The sequence below is a fragment of the Phyllobates terribilis genome, unplaced genomic scaffold, assembly GCF_046119375.1.
Source record: "Phyllobates terribilis strain yellow unplaced genomic scaffold, ASM4611937v1 Scaffold_2__4_contigs__length_985480577, whole genome shotgun sequence".
Taxonomy (NCBI): Eukaryota; Metazoa; Chordata; class Amphibia; order Anura; family Dendrobatidae; genus Phyllobates; species Phyllobates terribilis.
Window position 1 is genome coordinate 455188877 of NW_027362762.1, and position 15513 is coordinate 455204389.

The 15513-nt window shown below is 41.3% G+C and overlaps 1 protein-coding gene across 2 annotated transcripts in view; it reads left to right on the forward strand.

Moving 5' to 3' along the window:
* The window catches only part of TMEM54 (transmembrane protein 54), a 91987-nt gene that overhangs the window by 47352 nt on the left and 29122 nt on the right, over positions 1–15513 (forward strand). The window contains exon 2 of one of the 2 annotated variants that reach the window (XM_073665652.1): positions 978–1171. The exons of the other annotated variant lie outside the window; for it this stretch is intronic. Within the exon in view, the coding sequence (XP_073521753.1) occupies positions 978–1171 (194 nt within the window). The remainder of the gene's footprint in view (positions 1–977; positions 1172–15513) is intronic. 2 annotated transcript variants of the gene reach the window in all.

Below are 15513 nucleotides of genomic sequence, written 5' to 3' on the forward strand. Positions count from 1 at the left end.
TGATAATCCACATGTGCTGTGCACATGCTGCGGAAATTTCCGCTGCGGATTATCATTGCGGAAAAATCCGCAGCATTACCAATTATTTTGCGGAAGCGCGGCGTTTTCGCCTCCATTGACTTGCATTGGAACACATGGAATCCGCATCACTGCATTTGTACATGCGGATTCCATGCATTTCAATGTGCGGATAGTACCCGGGTTTGGAGAAGAGGAGACTCTCCTCCGGACCCGGGTACCATAGAACCTGTAAAAAAAGAATAAAATAAAAAATAAATATTATACTTACCTTCTGATGGCCCGCGGTGTCTTTATCCGATGCGTCCTGGCTTGCCGGCAGCTTGCGATGGTCTGAAAAGGACCTGCCGTGACGTCATTTAGTCACGTGACGGGTCACGCGACTGCTGACGTCGGCAGGCCATCAGAAGGTAAGTATATATTTATTTTTTATTTTTTACCATTCTTTTACGGTCACACTATATAAATCCATGCTGGTTGCATGGATTTCTATAGTGTGACCAAGTTGTCAAGCACTTTCCAAGTGATGCTAAAATTGTCTGCCGGTATGTGCCGCGGCGCCGCACATATAATGAGGGCAATCTGGCCATAGACACCCTGTAGCCCCGGGCGGCAGCCCAGATTGCCCTCATTATAATCCGCGTCCCTGCTTCTAGGGGGGGGGGGGCAGCTGGTTACGCCCATGCCGTGAGGACAGGGTTTTGGAAACACTGGTCTATAGGGACAATATAGGTAAGACTTATGTCTCCAATTTGACATTACCCTGGAATGTTTTTTAAAAAGACTCATCATTATTGAGAAACACGTTATTTTGTACATCCTTTTATCATTGTTTTAATAACATTGAATACTTGAGATTTTTAGTTTCATTTTAAAGTAAAATACTCTTCAAAATATGGACTGTATATATGATATTGATGATTTATTAATATTTGACATAAAGTCCTCTTTTTCCACAGAGGCCCTGGATAACACCTTGTTTGGCAAAGTTCTGATGAAACAGGGCCTGGCACTGATTGTAACTGGGCACCTTAATTTTATAGTTGGAGCTATAGTCCATGGATTGGTTCTGAGACATGTGTCAAAACTGGTGGACAGTGTATCACTACAGTATTCTGTAACCAACATCACTGCTGTGACCTCTGCAATTCTGGTAGGTTAAAGCAATTTGTTACAATATCCAGGTTCATAACTACAGTGAGTATAATGTGCATCTAGGGATTGTTCCCCTACCTACCACTATCTGCCATCTTTCATTTTTCCACTTTTACTTTTTTCATCAACACCAAGAACTAATGCCTCGATTTATTAAACCTTTTACGCCCAAAAAAATGTTATAAAAGCTTTGAAAAGTCACAAAAGTTTAATGAAACTCTGAGTTATTCCAACATTTTGTGACTTTTGGTGTTTCTCTCAGTTTCTCCCAACTCTGCCGAAATGAGCGAAGCTGGATGGGAGAGTAACGTCACAGCTTGCCTAATTCATGACGAGTTGTGATGTTCCCTACGTCAGAAATCTCTCTCCAGTCACTGACTGGAGTAAGATTTCTGGTGTGGCAAATGGAGGCTAACGTCACTAGTCACACGATCCAGATTCATGAATCTTTATGAATCAGGTTCGTCTGACCCTCGTCAAACCCGACAAGAAAATCACCGGTCTTGATGAATCAGGGCCTGAATTTTTTTTAATTTTCAGTAAACATATTTATCAGGGCTGTTTTAGGGGGTCTTTTTTAGGGAGGAAGGAACATTTTTTTGTAATTTTTTATTTAAGCCAACAATTTGATTTACAACAAACCTGAAACTTAACTTTAAATATAATGAATTATAGAACAACACACTGATTAGGTGTCATTATCGGAAAAGGGAAATGCATGATGTGAAATAGTATTGTGATTTCGTCTTTGATTCACTTTTCTGACATTCTTTTGTGAATATCACTCAATTATTGTTAAGTTAAAAAAATGTTTTCTTAATTATGAGAATACAATATCATACAATAACCCATTTGAAATCTCAGCTTAATCCAAGCTGTAAAACAATGTCAGCTATTAGTAATTATAGTGTCACAATAAGTCGCCTAACTCTTGTGAAATAATATTTCTTCCGTTTAACAATAGATTTCTAAGAGAAGAACCAGCAGACTCCTCCTGTGACACCGGAAATCTCTAAGGTGTCTCTTGTATGACTAATATAAATAGGAGACATTCAGGGTGTTAGCAATATTTTAAAAATTTTTAATTACTTATTAGTTAAAGAGGTTTTCCGGGCTGAGAAGAAAAGTCTTGAGTCACTCTATGTGACTGCAGACAGACTGGCATGTTATGACAGTGTGCAGTGCGTACATTATCGCAATTAACCTGTATGTGATTTACATACTTGCAGTCACGTGTCGGCTAGACTGTTCTCTACTGCTCTCAATGTTCCATTTAAACATTTAAAGGAAAGTCTAGGTGGCACATGATCGCAAGTTTGCAAATCACATACATGCCGAAACTTGACCGGCCACTCTCACGGGACATACAAGGAAAGAGTGACAATGTGTGCATTGCAAACTGTCATGATTCAGCTATCAGCAGTAGCTGCAGACTTTTGTTCTCAGTCCAGAAAACTCCTTTAAAATAGGTTTTAACAATGTGAGGTTAAGTCCCCACAATGAGTATTTGGGGAGTTTTTGCAATGTGTATTTTTGCTGCGGAAAAAAAAAACCGCAGCGTCTTACAATTCCAGAAAAGCGGATGGGATTTATAGAAATCTCATGCCCACTCTGCATAAAGTGACCTGCGGTGCAGTGTTGTGAATCCGCAAAAACACATAACCTCACATGACTGCATCAATAACGTTTTGTCAAAGCCAAATATCAGGAAGTATCAAAAACAAAAAAGCTTTATTCAAAACAAGACACACCAAAGAAAGACCAAAAACGCAATAAAGACGCATGTAAAAAAAAAGTAACCTAATTTAGATAATAGTGAGAAGTACGGTAGAAAATCTGCAACATCAATAACTCACTAAATGGGAACGCAGCCCCTGTTATTGTAAAAATACCATCTTTGAGGTTGGCTGGAGCATCCTGACCTATGCATAGGCCTCCAGTCTAGAGTTATCCTGAGGCGCTACATGGAGATGTTTTATAAGATGCTAATGCTGCATGCAAAACCTTTTTAGGTATGAGCCTCTGCGTAGCCCAACTTCATTGAGGTACATTGAATGGTATATGTTTATTATAAATTAATAATACCGCTATACTATGCTATATATGTGGTACTGCTCAGCAACAAGCTGTATTCAGCTGTGTCAGATGCTGCAACAATATAGAGAAGTGCCATTTAGAAATCCAAAGGGCTGGCTAGAAGATTTTACTGAAATATTCACAAGTTAAAAGAAATTAATGTAATTAATCCTATGCAAAAACATACATGAGTGTGGTGTGTATTGTGGTATATATTGGAATACGTCTGCCAAAACTCATTGAGTATGTCCTAAAGTACAGGACATACAGTTAGGTCCAGAAACATTTGGACAGTGACCGGATCTTTGTGATTTCAGCTCTGCATGCCACTATTTTGGATTTAGAATGAAACAACTGAGATGCAATTGCAGTGTAGACTTTCAGCTTTAATTAAAGGGGTTGAACAAAAATATCCTGTGAAACATTTAGGAATTGCAACCGTTGTTCTACGAAGCACCTTATCTCAGGGTTTCAAAAGTAATTGGACAAATTAACTTTATCATAAATAAACTGTTTATTTTTAATACTTTGTAGGCAATGAATGTCTGAGGTCTGGAAGCCATGGACATCACCAAACGCTGGGTTTCCTCCCTTTTGATGCTTAGCCAAGTCTTTACTTCAGCTGAACTCAGTTGTAGCTTGTTTGAGGATCTTTCTGCCTTAAAGGGGAGGTCCAAAGGCAAAGTTATTTTCACTCTAAACCCCTATCTATTTAATGCCATAATCTAAACTATTTTCTAATATACTTTTCTATTTTTTTCCCTATTTCCTTACTGATGACACTTCGTTTGAGAATTTCAACGCATGCTGGGATACTCAAATGAAGTGTCATCAGGGGCCCGAGGCTGCGTCCACTGCCTCAGCCTTCTCCCTGAAATGAAACGTTGTCAGTGATGCTGATTTCAGGGGCTGGGCTAGTCCCCACTTTGTCCCTGCTAACTGTGCGATGTGCACAATCACAGCGTGCACCCTTTGTTGCCGGCTTAAATCTGCAGTAACAAGCCAGCAACAGAGCGGTGTCACAATACCCGGCTTGCAGAGACCACTGACGTCACTTTCTTGGGTGGCGCTGGTCTCTGCATGTCGGGTACTCTGACACCACTCTGTTGCCGGCTCGTTACTGCAGATTTAAGCCGGCAACAAAGGGTGCATGCTGTGATTGTGCACATCGCACAGTTAGCAGGGACAGAGCAGTGACTAGCCCAGCACTGAAATTAGCGTTACTGAGGGCACTTCGTTTCAGGCCTCTGTTCCCTGATAACACTTCGATTAAGTATCCCAGCATGCACTGTGGTTCTCAAACAAAGGTTGTAATAGAAAATATTAAAAATCCCTGAAGTCACTCACCCCCCCCCTCCTTTTTCTTATCACACAGATTTCCAGTAAGACAAGAGCTGGCAATCCAGCTGACACTCTTAGAAACAGACTTATAATGGGCATAAAGAAGTAGGAAATTAAAATGCGGGATTTCCTTTAGAAGCCAAGTGCCAAGGAGGATGTCTTTTGGTGCATTGACAAAGAGATTTAAAATAGACAGGAGAACTCTTTCAAAGAGTTGGACAATAAAAGGGTACATGTGTTTATATATAAACAGGGCAGTGGAAGCCGTTTTGTCCGCAAGAGATGCAGGTTGGATTCAAGTAACACTTTTATTTTCCTGCATCGAAAATGCTACAATAAGGCAGGTCAGACTTAATGTCTCTGAAAGGAAATATTTAATATCAAAATTTGCATAAATCCAATATTGATGAAACATACATTTTCAGTGCCGGCGCTAGCAGCGGAAGAAGATGCATAATTTTTCATAACTGTAATCACTGCCTATGAGCCACAAATCCACAATGCCCAGATAACTGCCAACGGCTATGCCAACGGTTTCCGTCTTGGATCACATGGACCCGCAGAAGCTCTAACCTAAGCGTGAAATAGCTGTTGTCCATTCCTTCTCCCTGCTTTCCACAGATTTTATCTGCATGATGAAATAAAGGACTTTTTATTTAACGAAATGGTGAGTGCAGCTTTTTACTATCTTTATTTTTGGATTGCTTTCACAGTATGTTTTGGGTCATTATCCATCTGTACTGTGAAGCGCCATCCAATCAACCTTGCTGCATTTGGTTGAATTTGACCAGAAAGTATAGCCCTGTACACTTCAGAATTCATCCGGCTGCTTCTGTCTTCAGTCACATCATCAATAAACACTAGTGACCCGGTGCCATTGGAAGCCATGCATGCCCATGCCATCGCACTGCCTCCACCATGTTTTACAGAAGATGTGGTGTGCTTTGGATCTTGTGCCATTCCAAGCCTTCTCCATATTTTCTTCTTCCCATCATTCTGGTACAGGTTGATCTTTTTTTCATCTGTCCAAAGAATACTTTTCCAGAACTGGGCTGGCTTCTTTAGATGTTATTTGGCAAAGTCTTATTTGGCGTTTCTATTTTTAAGTCTGATTAATGGTTGGCACCTTGTGGTGAACCCTCTGTATTTGCTCTCATGAAGTCTTATTTTTATGGTAGATTTAGATACTGAAACACATACTTGCTGAAGAGTGTTCTTCACTTGTGTGGATTTTGTAGAGGGGTTTTCATTCAACATGGAAAGGATTCTGCGATCAACCACCATTGTCGTCTTGTGGACGTCCAGGCCTTTTTGAATTCCCAAGCTCACTAGTGCACACTTTTTTTTTTGCAGAATGTACCAAGCTGTTGATTTTCCCACTCCTAAAATTTCTGCTGTCTCTCTGATGGATTTCTTATTTTTTTTTTTCAGCTTTATAATGGTCTGTTTCTCTTCCATTAAGAGCTCCTTTGTGGATTCACAGTAACAGCTTTCAAATGCAAATGCCACACCTGGAATCAGCTCCAGACCTTTTACCTGCTTAATTGATGTTGGATTAATGAGGGAACAACTCGTGAAGCCATTAAAGAATTTTTGAGATAATTGTCTAATTACTTTTGGTCCCTTTAAAAAGAGGCAGCTACATATTAAAGAGCTGTAATTTATTTATTTTATTCACTTATATAGCGCCATTAATTCCACTGCACTTTACAGACATTATCGGCACTGTCCCCGTTAAGGCTCACAATCTAGATTCCTTATCAGTATCCCTATCTAGAACCCGGAAGAAACCCACGCAAACATGGGGAGAACATAAAAACTCCTTGCAGATGATGTCCTTGGTGGGATTTGACCCCAGCGCTACGAGGCTGCAGTGCTAACCACTGAGCCACCGTGCTGCCCTAATTCCTAAACTCTTACTCCAATTAGAATGTGAATACCCACAATTTAAATCTGAGAGTCTGTACTTCAAGCCCATATTGAATCTGTTTTGGTAAACCGCTAAAGTGCCAACATTTGGGTCACTGTCCAAATATTTCTGGACTTAACTGGAGATCAATACACTGAAGGTCAGGTGTAACATGAAAAGCTAGCATATGAATATTCCAAGTATTACAGGTATGGGAACATTTCCTTTATGTGTATTACTAAAACATTTTTTATGACATTTATTAATGTTAAAGAGGACCTATCACTAAATTGTTTATTATTTAAATTAAATTAAATGCAGATGTAATAACATTTAGAATTTGACCAAAACATTCTAAACAAGGCATATACCAAGTGGTAGAAAAACTCCCTTACTGGGCATGAGCCTCAAGTCACCTCCAGGCCAGGGTGGGGAATTCCCCGACTTATCTGCTGTGCTGACCTCACTCTCCTATGATGCAGTGCAGTCTGCCTGTCTGAGCCCAGGCACTGTGACTGAGCTGGATGTCCAACATGCAGCTCTGGGTCTGTGCTGATGGTGCTCCATAACTCACCAGGCAGTGAGCTGGAGGCTGCTCTTGTGGTTGCTCCTTCACCTCCTGGTTCCCCTGCCCACCCTGTCCAGCACTGAAGCCTGCTGGAGTAGTGATCGTGCCCCTCTCCACTGTCACCACAAGCACCTTAGGAGGAGAAAAATATTTTCAGCAACAAAAACTAACCGCTGAAAGAAGATATGTGCCAGAAAAGAGGGGTGTTATCTATTTCTTATGGTCAGTGTGTATGTATATATGTGTGAAATGTCTGCATATATGTGAAAAAGTGCATGCATGAGTGTACGGTGCATTTGAGAACTGTATGTAAACATATGCAGTGTGTGTGTGTGTGTGTGTGTGTGTGTGTGTGTGTGTGTGTATATACAGTACAGACCAAAAGTTTGGACACACCTCATTTAAAGATTTTTCTGTATTTTCATGACTATTAAAATTGTACATTCACACTGAAGGCATCAAAACCATGAATTAACACATGTGGAATTATATACTTAACAAAAAAAGTGTGAAACAACTGAAATATGTCTTATATTCTAGGTTCTTCAAAGTAGCCACCTTTTGCTTTGATGACTGCTTTGCACACTCTCGGCATTCTCTTGATGAGCTTCAAGAGGTAGTCACCGGAAATGGTTTTCACTTCACAGGTGTGCCCTGTCAGGTTTAATAAGTGGGATTTCTTGCCTTATAAATGGGGTTGGGACCATCAGTTGTGTTGTGCAGAAGTCAGGTGGATACACAACTGATAGTCCTACTGAATAGACTGTTAGCTGCTTTTTTCTTGCCATAATACAAATTCTAAGTAAAGAAAAACGAGTGGCCTTCATTACTTTAAGAAATGAAGGTCAGTCAGTCCGAAAAATTGGGCAAACTTTGAAAGTGTCCCCAAGTGCAGTTGCAAAAACCATCAAGCGCTACAAAGAAACTGGCTCATATGAGGACCGCCCCAGGAAAGGAAGACCAAGAGTCACCTCTGCTTCTGAGGATAAGTTTATCCGAGTCACTAGCCTCAGAAATCGCAGGTTAACAGCAGCTCAGATTAGAGACCAGGTCAATGCCACACATAGTTCTAGCAGCAGACACAACTCTACAACAACTGTTAAGAGGAGACTTTGTGCAGCAGGTCTTCATGGCAAAATAGCTGCTAGGAAACCACTGCTAAGGACAGGCAACAAGCAGAAGAGACTTGTTTGGGCTAAAGAACACAAGGAATGGACATTAGACCAGTGGAAATCTGTGCTTTGGTCTGATGAGTCCAAATTTGAGATCTTTGGTTCCAACCACCGTGTCTTTGTGCGACGCAGAAAAGGTGAACGGATGGACTCTACATGCCTGGTTGCCACCGTGAAGCATGGAGGAGGAGGTGTGAAGGTGTGGGGGTGCTTTGCTGGTGACACTGTTGGGGATTTATTCAAAATTGAAGGCATACTGAACCAGCATGGCTACCACATCATCTTGCAGCGGCATGCTATTCCATCCGGTTTGCGTTTAGTTGGACCATCATTTATTTTTCAACAGGACAGTGACCCCAAAGACACCTCCAGGCTGTGTAAGGGCTATTTGACCAAGAAGGAGAGTGATGGGGTGCTACGCCAGATGACCTGGCCTCCACAGTCACCAGACCTGAACCCAATCGAGATGGTTTGGGGTGAGCTGGACCGCAGAGTGAAGGCAAAAGGACCAACAAGTGCTAAGCATCTCTGGGAACTCCTTCAAGATTGTTGGAAGACCATTTCCGGTGACTACCTCTTGAAGCTCATCAAGAGAATGCCGAGAGTGTGCAAAGCAGTCATCAAAGCAAAAGGTGGCTACTTTGAAGAACCTAGACTATAAGACATATTTTCAGTTGTTTCACACTTTTTTGTTAAGTATATAATTCCACATGTGTTAATTCATAGTTTTGATGCCTTCAGTGTGAATGTACAATTTCATAGTCATGAAAATACAGAAAAATCTTTAAATGAGAAGGTGTGTCCAAACTTTTGGTCTTTACTGCATGTGTGCAGTGCAAGTGTATATATATGTGCAGTGTGTGTATTTTTATATATCTGTATGTAGTATGTGTGTGTGTATATATATTGTGAGGCAGTGAGGGGAATTATATGCGAGGGACGGTATTTATCCCCCAGAATTCGCATAGAAACATATTGAACCCGCTGGAGTGCATTGCAATCACAGGCACAGCTGTGGTTGCAGTGCAGAATAAAAGTAAGTTTGGACTTGGTCAAGCTATTTGACCAAGGCAGATTTAGTAAAACCTGGCATGGGCTTTTATTCTTGGAGCAGACTACAGGATGGCAGTGGGGCGGTCCACTGCCTCCAGCCCGGGTCTTGCATGTGGCTCATGTCCACAGTTTTCGTTTAAAAACCTGCAGCAAAGGTTTGGGTGTGTCAGTGGTTTATTTGCAAGCCTGCAGAGCGGGAGGCTCTGTGCATGGCAGGCTTGGTAAAGTCAAAGCAACTGACGCACCTCAGAGCAAGACTGCATAGCTGTCGCCCATGGCAACCAGTTTATATGGACTGTTTGGAACACCCGGCTGTGATCTGGAGGACACCATTTGCATTTAAGTTATAAGTTCTGCAAATAAAGACATTTAAGTTGAACTTTCCTTGGGTCACTGCCTCATTACCGCCGCACAGTGTGAACACACACACACACCCACCCACACACACACACACACACACACGTGTATGTCATAGACAGGTGTATATGTACCTGTGTAATATATACAGTGCCTACAAGTAGTATTCAACCCCCTGCAGATTTAGCTGGTTGACACATGCGGAATTAACTTGGCATTGTGACATTTGTACTGTAGATCAGCCTGGAAGTGGGAAATGCACTGCAGCAAATTTTGTTTTTGTTTTTTTTTTTATTTTTTTTTTAAAACGTAAAAAGTTAATTCAGAGTGTCATTTATTATTCAACCCCTCAAACCACAAGAATTCTGTTTGGTCCCCCTAAAGTATTAAGAAGTAGTTCAGGCACCAAGAATAATGAGCTTCACATGTGTGGATTAAAGATCTCTTTTGCCAGCCTTTTCTGACTATTTAAGACCCTCCCCAAACTTGTGAACAGCACTCAGACATGGTCAACATGGGAAAGACAAAGGAGCATTCCAAGGCCATCAGAGACAAGATCGTGGAGGGTCACAAGGCTGGCAAGGCTTTCCAAGGAGTTGGGCCTACCTGTCTCCACTGTTGGGAGCATCATCCGTAAGTGGAAGGCTTATGGAACTACTGTTAGCCTTCCACGGCCAGAACAGCCTTTGAAAGTGTCCTCCCGTGCCGAGGCCAGGCTTGTCCGAAGAGTCAAGGCTAACCCAAGGACAACAAGGAAGGAGCTCCGGGAAGATCTCATGGCAGTGGGGACATTGGTTTCAGTCAATACCATAAGTAACGTACTCCACCGCAATGGTCTCCGTTCCAGACGAGCCCGTAAGGTACCTTTACTTTCAAAGCGTCATGTCAAGGCTCGTCTACAGTTTGCTCATGATCACTTGGAGGACTCTGAGACAGACTGGTTCAAGGTTCTATGGTCTGATGAGACCAAGATCGAGATCTTTGGTGCCAACCACACACGTGACGTTTGGAGACTGGATGGCACTGCATACGACCCCAAGAATACCATCCCTACAGTCAAGCATGGTGGTGGCAGCATCATGCTGTGGGGCTGTTTCTCTGCCAAGGGGCCTGGCCATCTGGTCCGCATCCATGGGAAGATGGATAGCACGGCCTACCTGGAGATTTTGGCCAAGAACCTCCGCTCCTCCATCAAGGATCTTAAGATGGGTCGTAATTTCATCTTCCAACAAGACAACGACCCAAAGCACACAGCCAAGAAAACCAAGGCCTGGTTCAATAGGGAAAAAGTCAAGGTGTTGGAGCGGCCTAGTCAGTCTCCTGACCTTAACCCAATTGAAAACTTGTGGAAGGAGCTCAAGAATAAAGTCCACATGAGACACCCAAAGAACCTAGATAACTTGGAGAAGATCTGCATGGAGGAGTGGGCCAAGATAACTCCACAGACCTGTGCCGGCCTGATCAGGTCTTATAAAAGATGATTATTAGCTGTAATTGCAAACAAGGGTTATTCCACAAAATATTAAACATAGGGGTTGTATGATAATTGACCCACACTTTTATGTTTAAAATTTAATAAAATTCAACTGAGCAACATAACTTTTTGGTTTGTAAGATTTATGCTTCTGTTCATAAAACCTACTCTCGTTTGCAGTTTGAAGGCTCTAACTTATTTGCATCTTATCAAACCAGCTAAATCTGCAGGGGGTTGAATACTACTTGTGGGCACTGTATAGTACTATATTACATAGATATATTTGTGTACCTATAGCTCTCTTCTCTATAGAAAGAGATACATATACAAACATACCTGTATAATATATAGTATACAGGTATATTTGTATTTCTCTCTCTCTATGACATATACAGTACAGACCAAAAGTTTGGACACACCTCATATAAAGATTTTTCTGTATTTTCATGACTTTGAAAATTGTACATTCACACTGAAGGCATCAAAACTATAAATTAACACATATGGAATTAAATACTTAACAAAAAAGTGTGAAACAACTGAAAATATGTCTTATATTCTAGGTTCTTCAAAGTAGCCACCTTTTGCTTTAATGACTGCTTTGCACACTCTTGGCATTCTCTTGATGAGCTTCAAGAGGTAGTCACCGGAAATGATTTTCACTTCACAGGTGTGCCCTGTCAGGTTTAATAAGTGGGATTTCTTGCCTTATAAATGGGGTTGGGACCATCAGTTGTGTTGTGCAGAAGTCAGGTGGATACACAGCTGATAGTCCTACTGAATAGACTGTTAGAATTTGTATTATGGCAAGAAAAAAGCAGTTAAGTAAAGAAAAACGAGTGGCCATCATTACTTTAAGAAATGAAGGTCAGTCAGTGCGAAAAATTGGGCAAACTTTGAAAGTGTCCCCACGTGCAGTTGCAAAAACCATCAAGCGCTACAAAGAAACTGGCTCACATGAGGACCGCCCCAGGAAAGGAAGACCAAGAGTCACCTCTGCTTCTGAGGATAAGTTTATCCAAGTCACCAGCCTCAGAAATCGCAGGTTAACAGCAGCTCAGATTAGAGACCAGGTCAATGCCACACAGAGTTCTAGCAGCAGACACATCTCTACAACAACTGTTAAGAGGAGACTTTGTGCAGCAGGCCTTCATGGTAAAATAACTGCTAGGAAACCACTGCTAAGGACAGGCAACAAGCAGAAGAGACTTGTTTGGGCTAAAGAATACAAGGAATGGACATTAGACCAGTGGAAATCTGTGCTTTGGTCTGATGAGTCCAAATTTGAGATCTTTGGTTCCAACCACCATGTCTTTGTGCGACGCAGAAAAGATGAACGGATGGATTCTACATGCCTGGTTCCCACCGTGAAGCATGGAGGAGGAGGTGTGATGGTGTGGGGGTGCTTTGCTGGTGACACTGTTGGGGATTTATTCAAAATTGAAGGCATACTGAACCAGCATGGCTACTATAGCATCTTGCAGCGGCATGCTATTCCATCCGGTTTGCGTTTAGTTGGACCATCATTTATTTTTCAACAGGACAATGACCCCAAACACACCTCCAGGCTGTGTAAGGGCTATTTGACCAAGAAGGAGAGTGATGGGGTGCTACGCCAGATGACCTGGCCTCCACAGTCACCAGACCTGAACCCAATCGAGATGGTTTGGGGTGAGCTGGACCGCAGAGTGAAGGCAAAAGGACCAAGAAGTGCTAAGCATCTCTGGGAACTCCTTCAAGATTGTTGGAAGACCATTTCCGGTGACAACCTCTTGAAGCTCATCAAGAGAATGCCAAGAGTGTGCAAAGCAGTCATCAAAGCAAAAGGTGGCTACTTTGAAGAACCTAGAATATAAGACATATTTTCAGTTTCACACTTTTTTGTTAAGTATATAATTCCACATGTGTTAATTCATAGTTTTGATGCCTTCAGTGTGAATGTACAATTTTCATAGTCATGAAAATACAGAAAAATCTTTAAATGAGATTGCGACCAGCCCCAAACCTTCAAATTAGAAAAAAATAAGAATGGAAGCAGCTCTTCACTGAAAATAAGTGATACAGACTTTATTCCCCCATCTGATCTGGATGAATTCAGCCTTTTTCACTTATTTCCACTGAGCGCTGCTTCAACTCTATTATTCAACTTGCTCCATTTTTAGCCAGGAGATGTAAATGTGGATTTTTATTAGCAGATATGGGTGATACATGCTGTGGTTACGCTGTAGCCTTCTCTCTGGCTCTACACACAGTATATATAGGCAGGAGACCCCTTTATATAGATTGTCCCCCTTTCTATTACAACCATTTGATAAATTAGCTCTTAGGGTCACTATACTGCTGCTGACCAGAGGCGCTGCCTAGCAACCAGCCTCTGGGGGCGTGTCTCAGAACACAGCACGCTGAGCAGCCAATCCCAAGATGGCCGCTCCCATAACTTATTTCATAACACAAGTAATTCTTCCAAAGGTAATTTATTTCATGTTAATTTATATCTATAGTCTCCTTACTGTAATATATCATATTATGTGTGGAGGTGATAGGTCTACTTTAAAAGTCCAATTTGCATAAATGTATAGCAGTTAGTGCTATGGCATCATTGTCTATGGGTGTTTTTCTTTATTATGTGTCCCTAAACATAACAAACGATTTTGGGTTTGGTCAATTTGGATAATTTGATAGGGGCTAGCGCTATTGTAATGATGGCTAGGAAAAGGAGGTTATTTTTATTTATTTTTTTTTACAGAAGGCTGTCCTCAAAATGAATATTCAACCTTGAATATAATTTTTTTTTGGTACCAAAAAAAAAAATCTGATTAATTTCTTGTCTATCTTTATGTAAGTTTCAGATTCAGGGCTCTAAATCCTTTACGTAGCCATAGTGAAAGGGAACCTGTGATATTGAAAATGTAGTCCGATCTGCAGGCAGCATGTTCTAGATCTCGTAAAACTGAGCAGAAATGTATGTATGTATGTATGTTTAGGAAATTATTCTTTGCAACCTGTATTTTATTAATTTATATCTCTGCTAATTCTGGGCTTTTTAGTTAAGTAGGTGGTCCTATCTAGTGACTGACAGTTATTTCTGTGTACACACATACATGGAAGGCTGTTAGCAGTGGTGTAGCTAGAGTCTGATGGGCCTTGGTGCAAAATTTGGGCCAGGACCCCTACCTGCATGTTGGTCAGATGTATGGTCCGTTGTAGCATTCTATATCATATAGAGAAATGGGTGTTCACCTCTTCCTGTAATAATGTCCCCCATCCTGGGCCCCTTCCAATAATTTCCACCATCCTGGGCCCCTTCCAGTAATGATGTCCCCCGTCCTGGGCCCTTCCAGTAATAATACCATTCTCTGCAACCCCAATCCTTATGCCCCGGGTTGTCAGTTACTGATTAGGATCAATCACTTGAATGAAAGGCCCAGAATGAGCGTGGATTTAATAAATAAAACACGTTATATTTAATCTTTTCCTATAAAACTATATATCAACCTGCTCAGCTCCCCCTGCTCTCTAAATTACTGCCTGCAGATTGGATGATTGGACTGTATTTTCATGTTGACAAGTTCACTTTAAATGATAAACATATGTTTACCTGCAGCCACCCCTAGAGGGAGCTCAATGCATATTATATTATTCAATGTATAAACAGTATACAGAAAGCTCTTTCTAGTGGTTGCAGGCATTAATCATTTAAAGAGGACCTGTCACCAAGTTAAAGGTGGCCAGTTTTGGCTCCCTGCTCTCCTGAGTGTACTGTTTTTTTATTGTTTAGCATTTAAAACCACCATACGCTTCCAACATTCTTTGGTAAAGCCAATAAACATTAGCACTAAATAAAAACACCCATACTTCTGGCGCATTAAAAAAAATGAAATACTCAGGAGGGAAACGGGAATTAAATAGGAGCAAAAACTTGTCACTAGGTTCTCTTTAACTATATCTTAGCAGAGAATTTGGAACCCTGCATAAGAAAAGTGAAGCAGCGAAGCCTATAAAGGTATACTGAAGAATTAATCAGCACAGAATTTTGGACCATGAAACAACACTGTGGATAATCAATTTAAAGAAGACCTGTTAGCAGGATTTTGGACTCTTAACTAAACACATAGCTGTAATGGCGATTTGAACGGGTATTGTAACTGGGCCCAGTGCTATAGTCGTGTGAGTGAGCCACCTTTTTGACGCCGGGGCCACTTACAGAAAGTTGAGTACTGAGAGTGTGGATGTGTGACATTACTTCAAATTCTGATACACTTGGTGCAGTACCGTTCCCTTTAACCCTTTCAATCAGGAAGCCAAACCAGCTTTTACAAACAATGTCCTTTTTATGTATGGCCAAACTGGTGAACAGAGAGTAACAGTATCACGGGGATACCGAGACAGA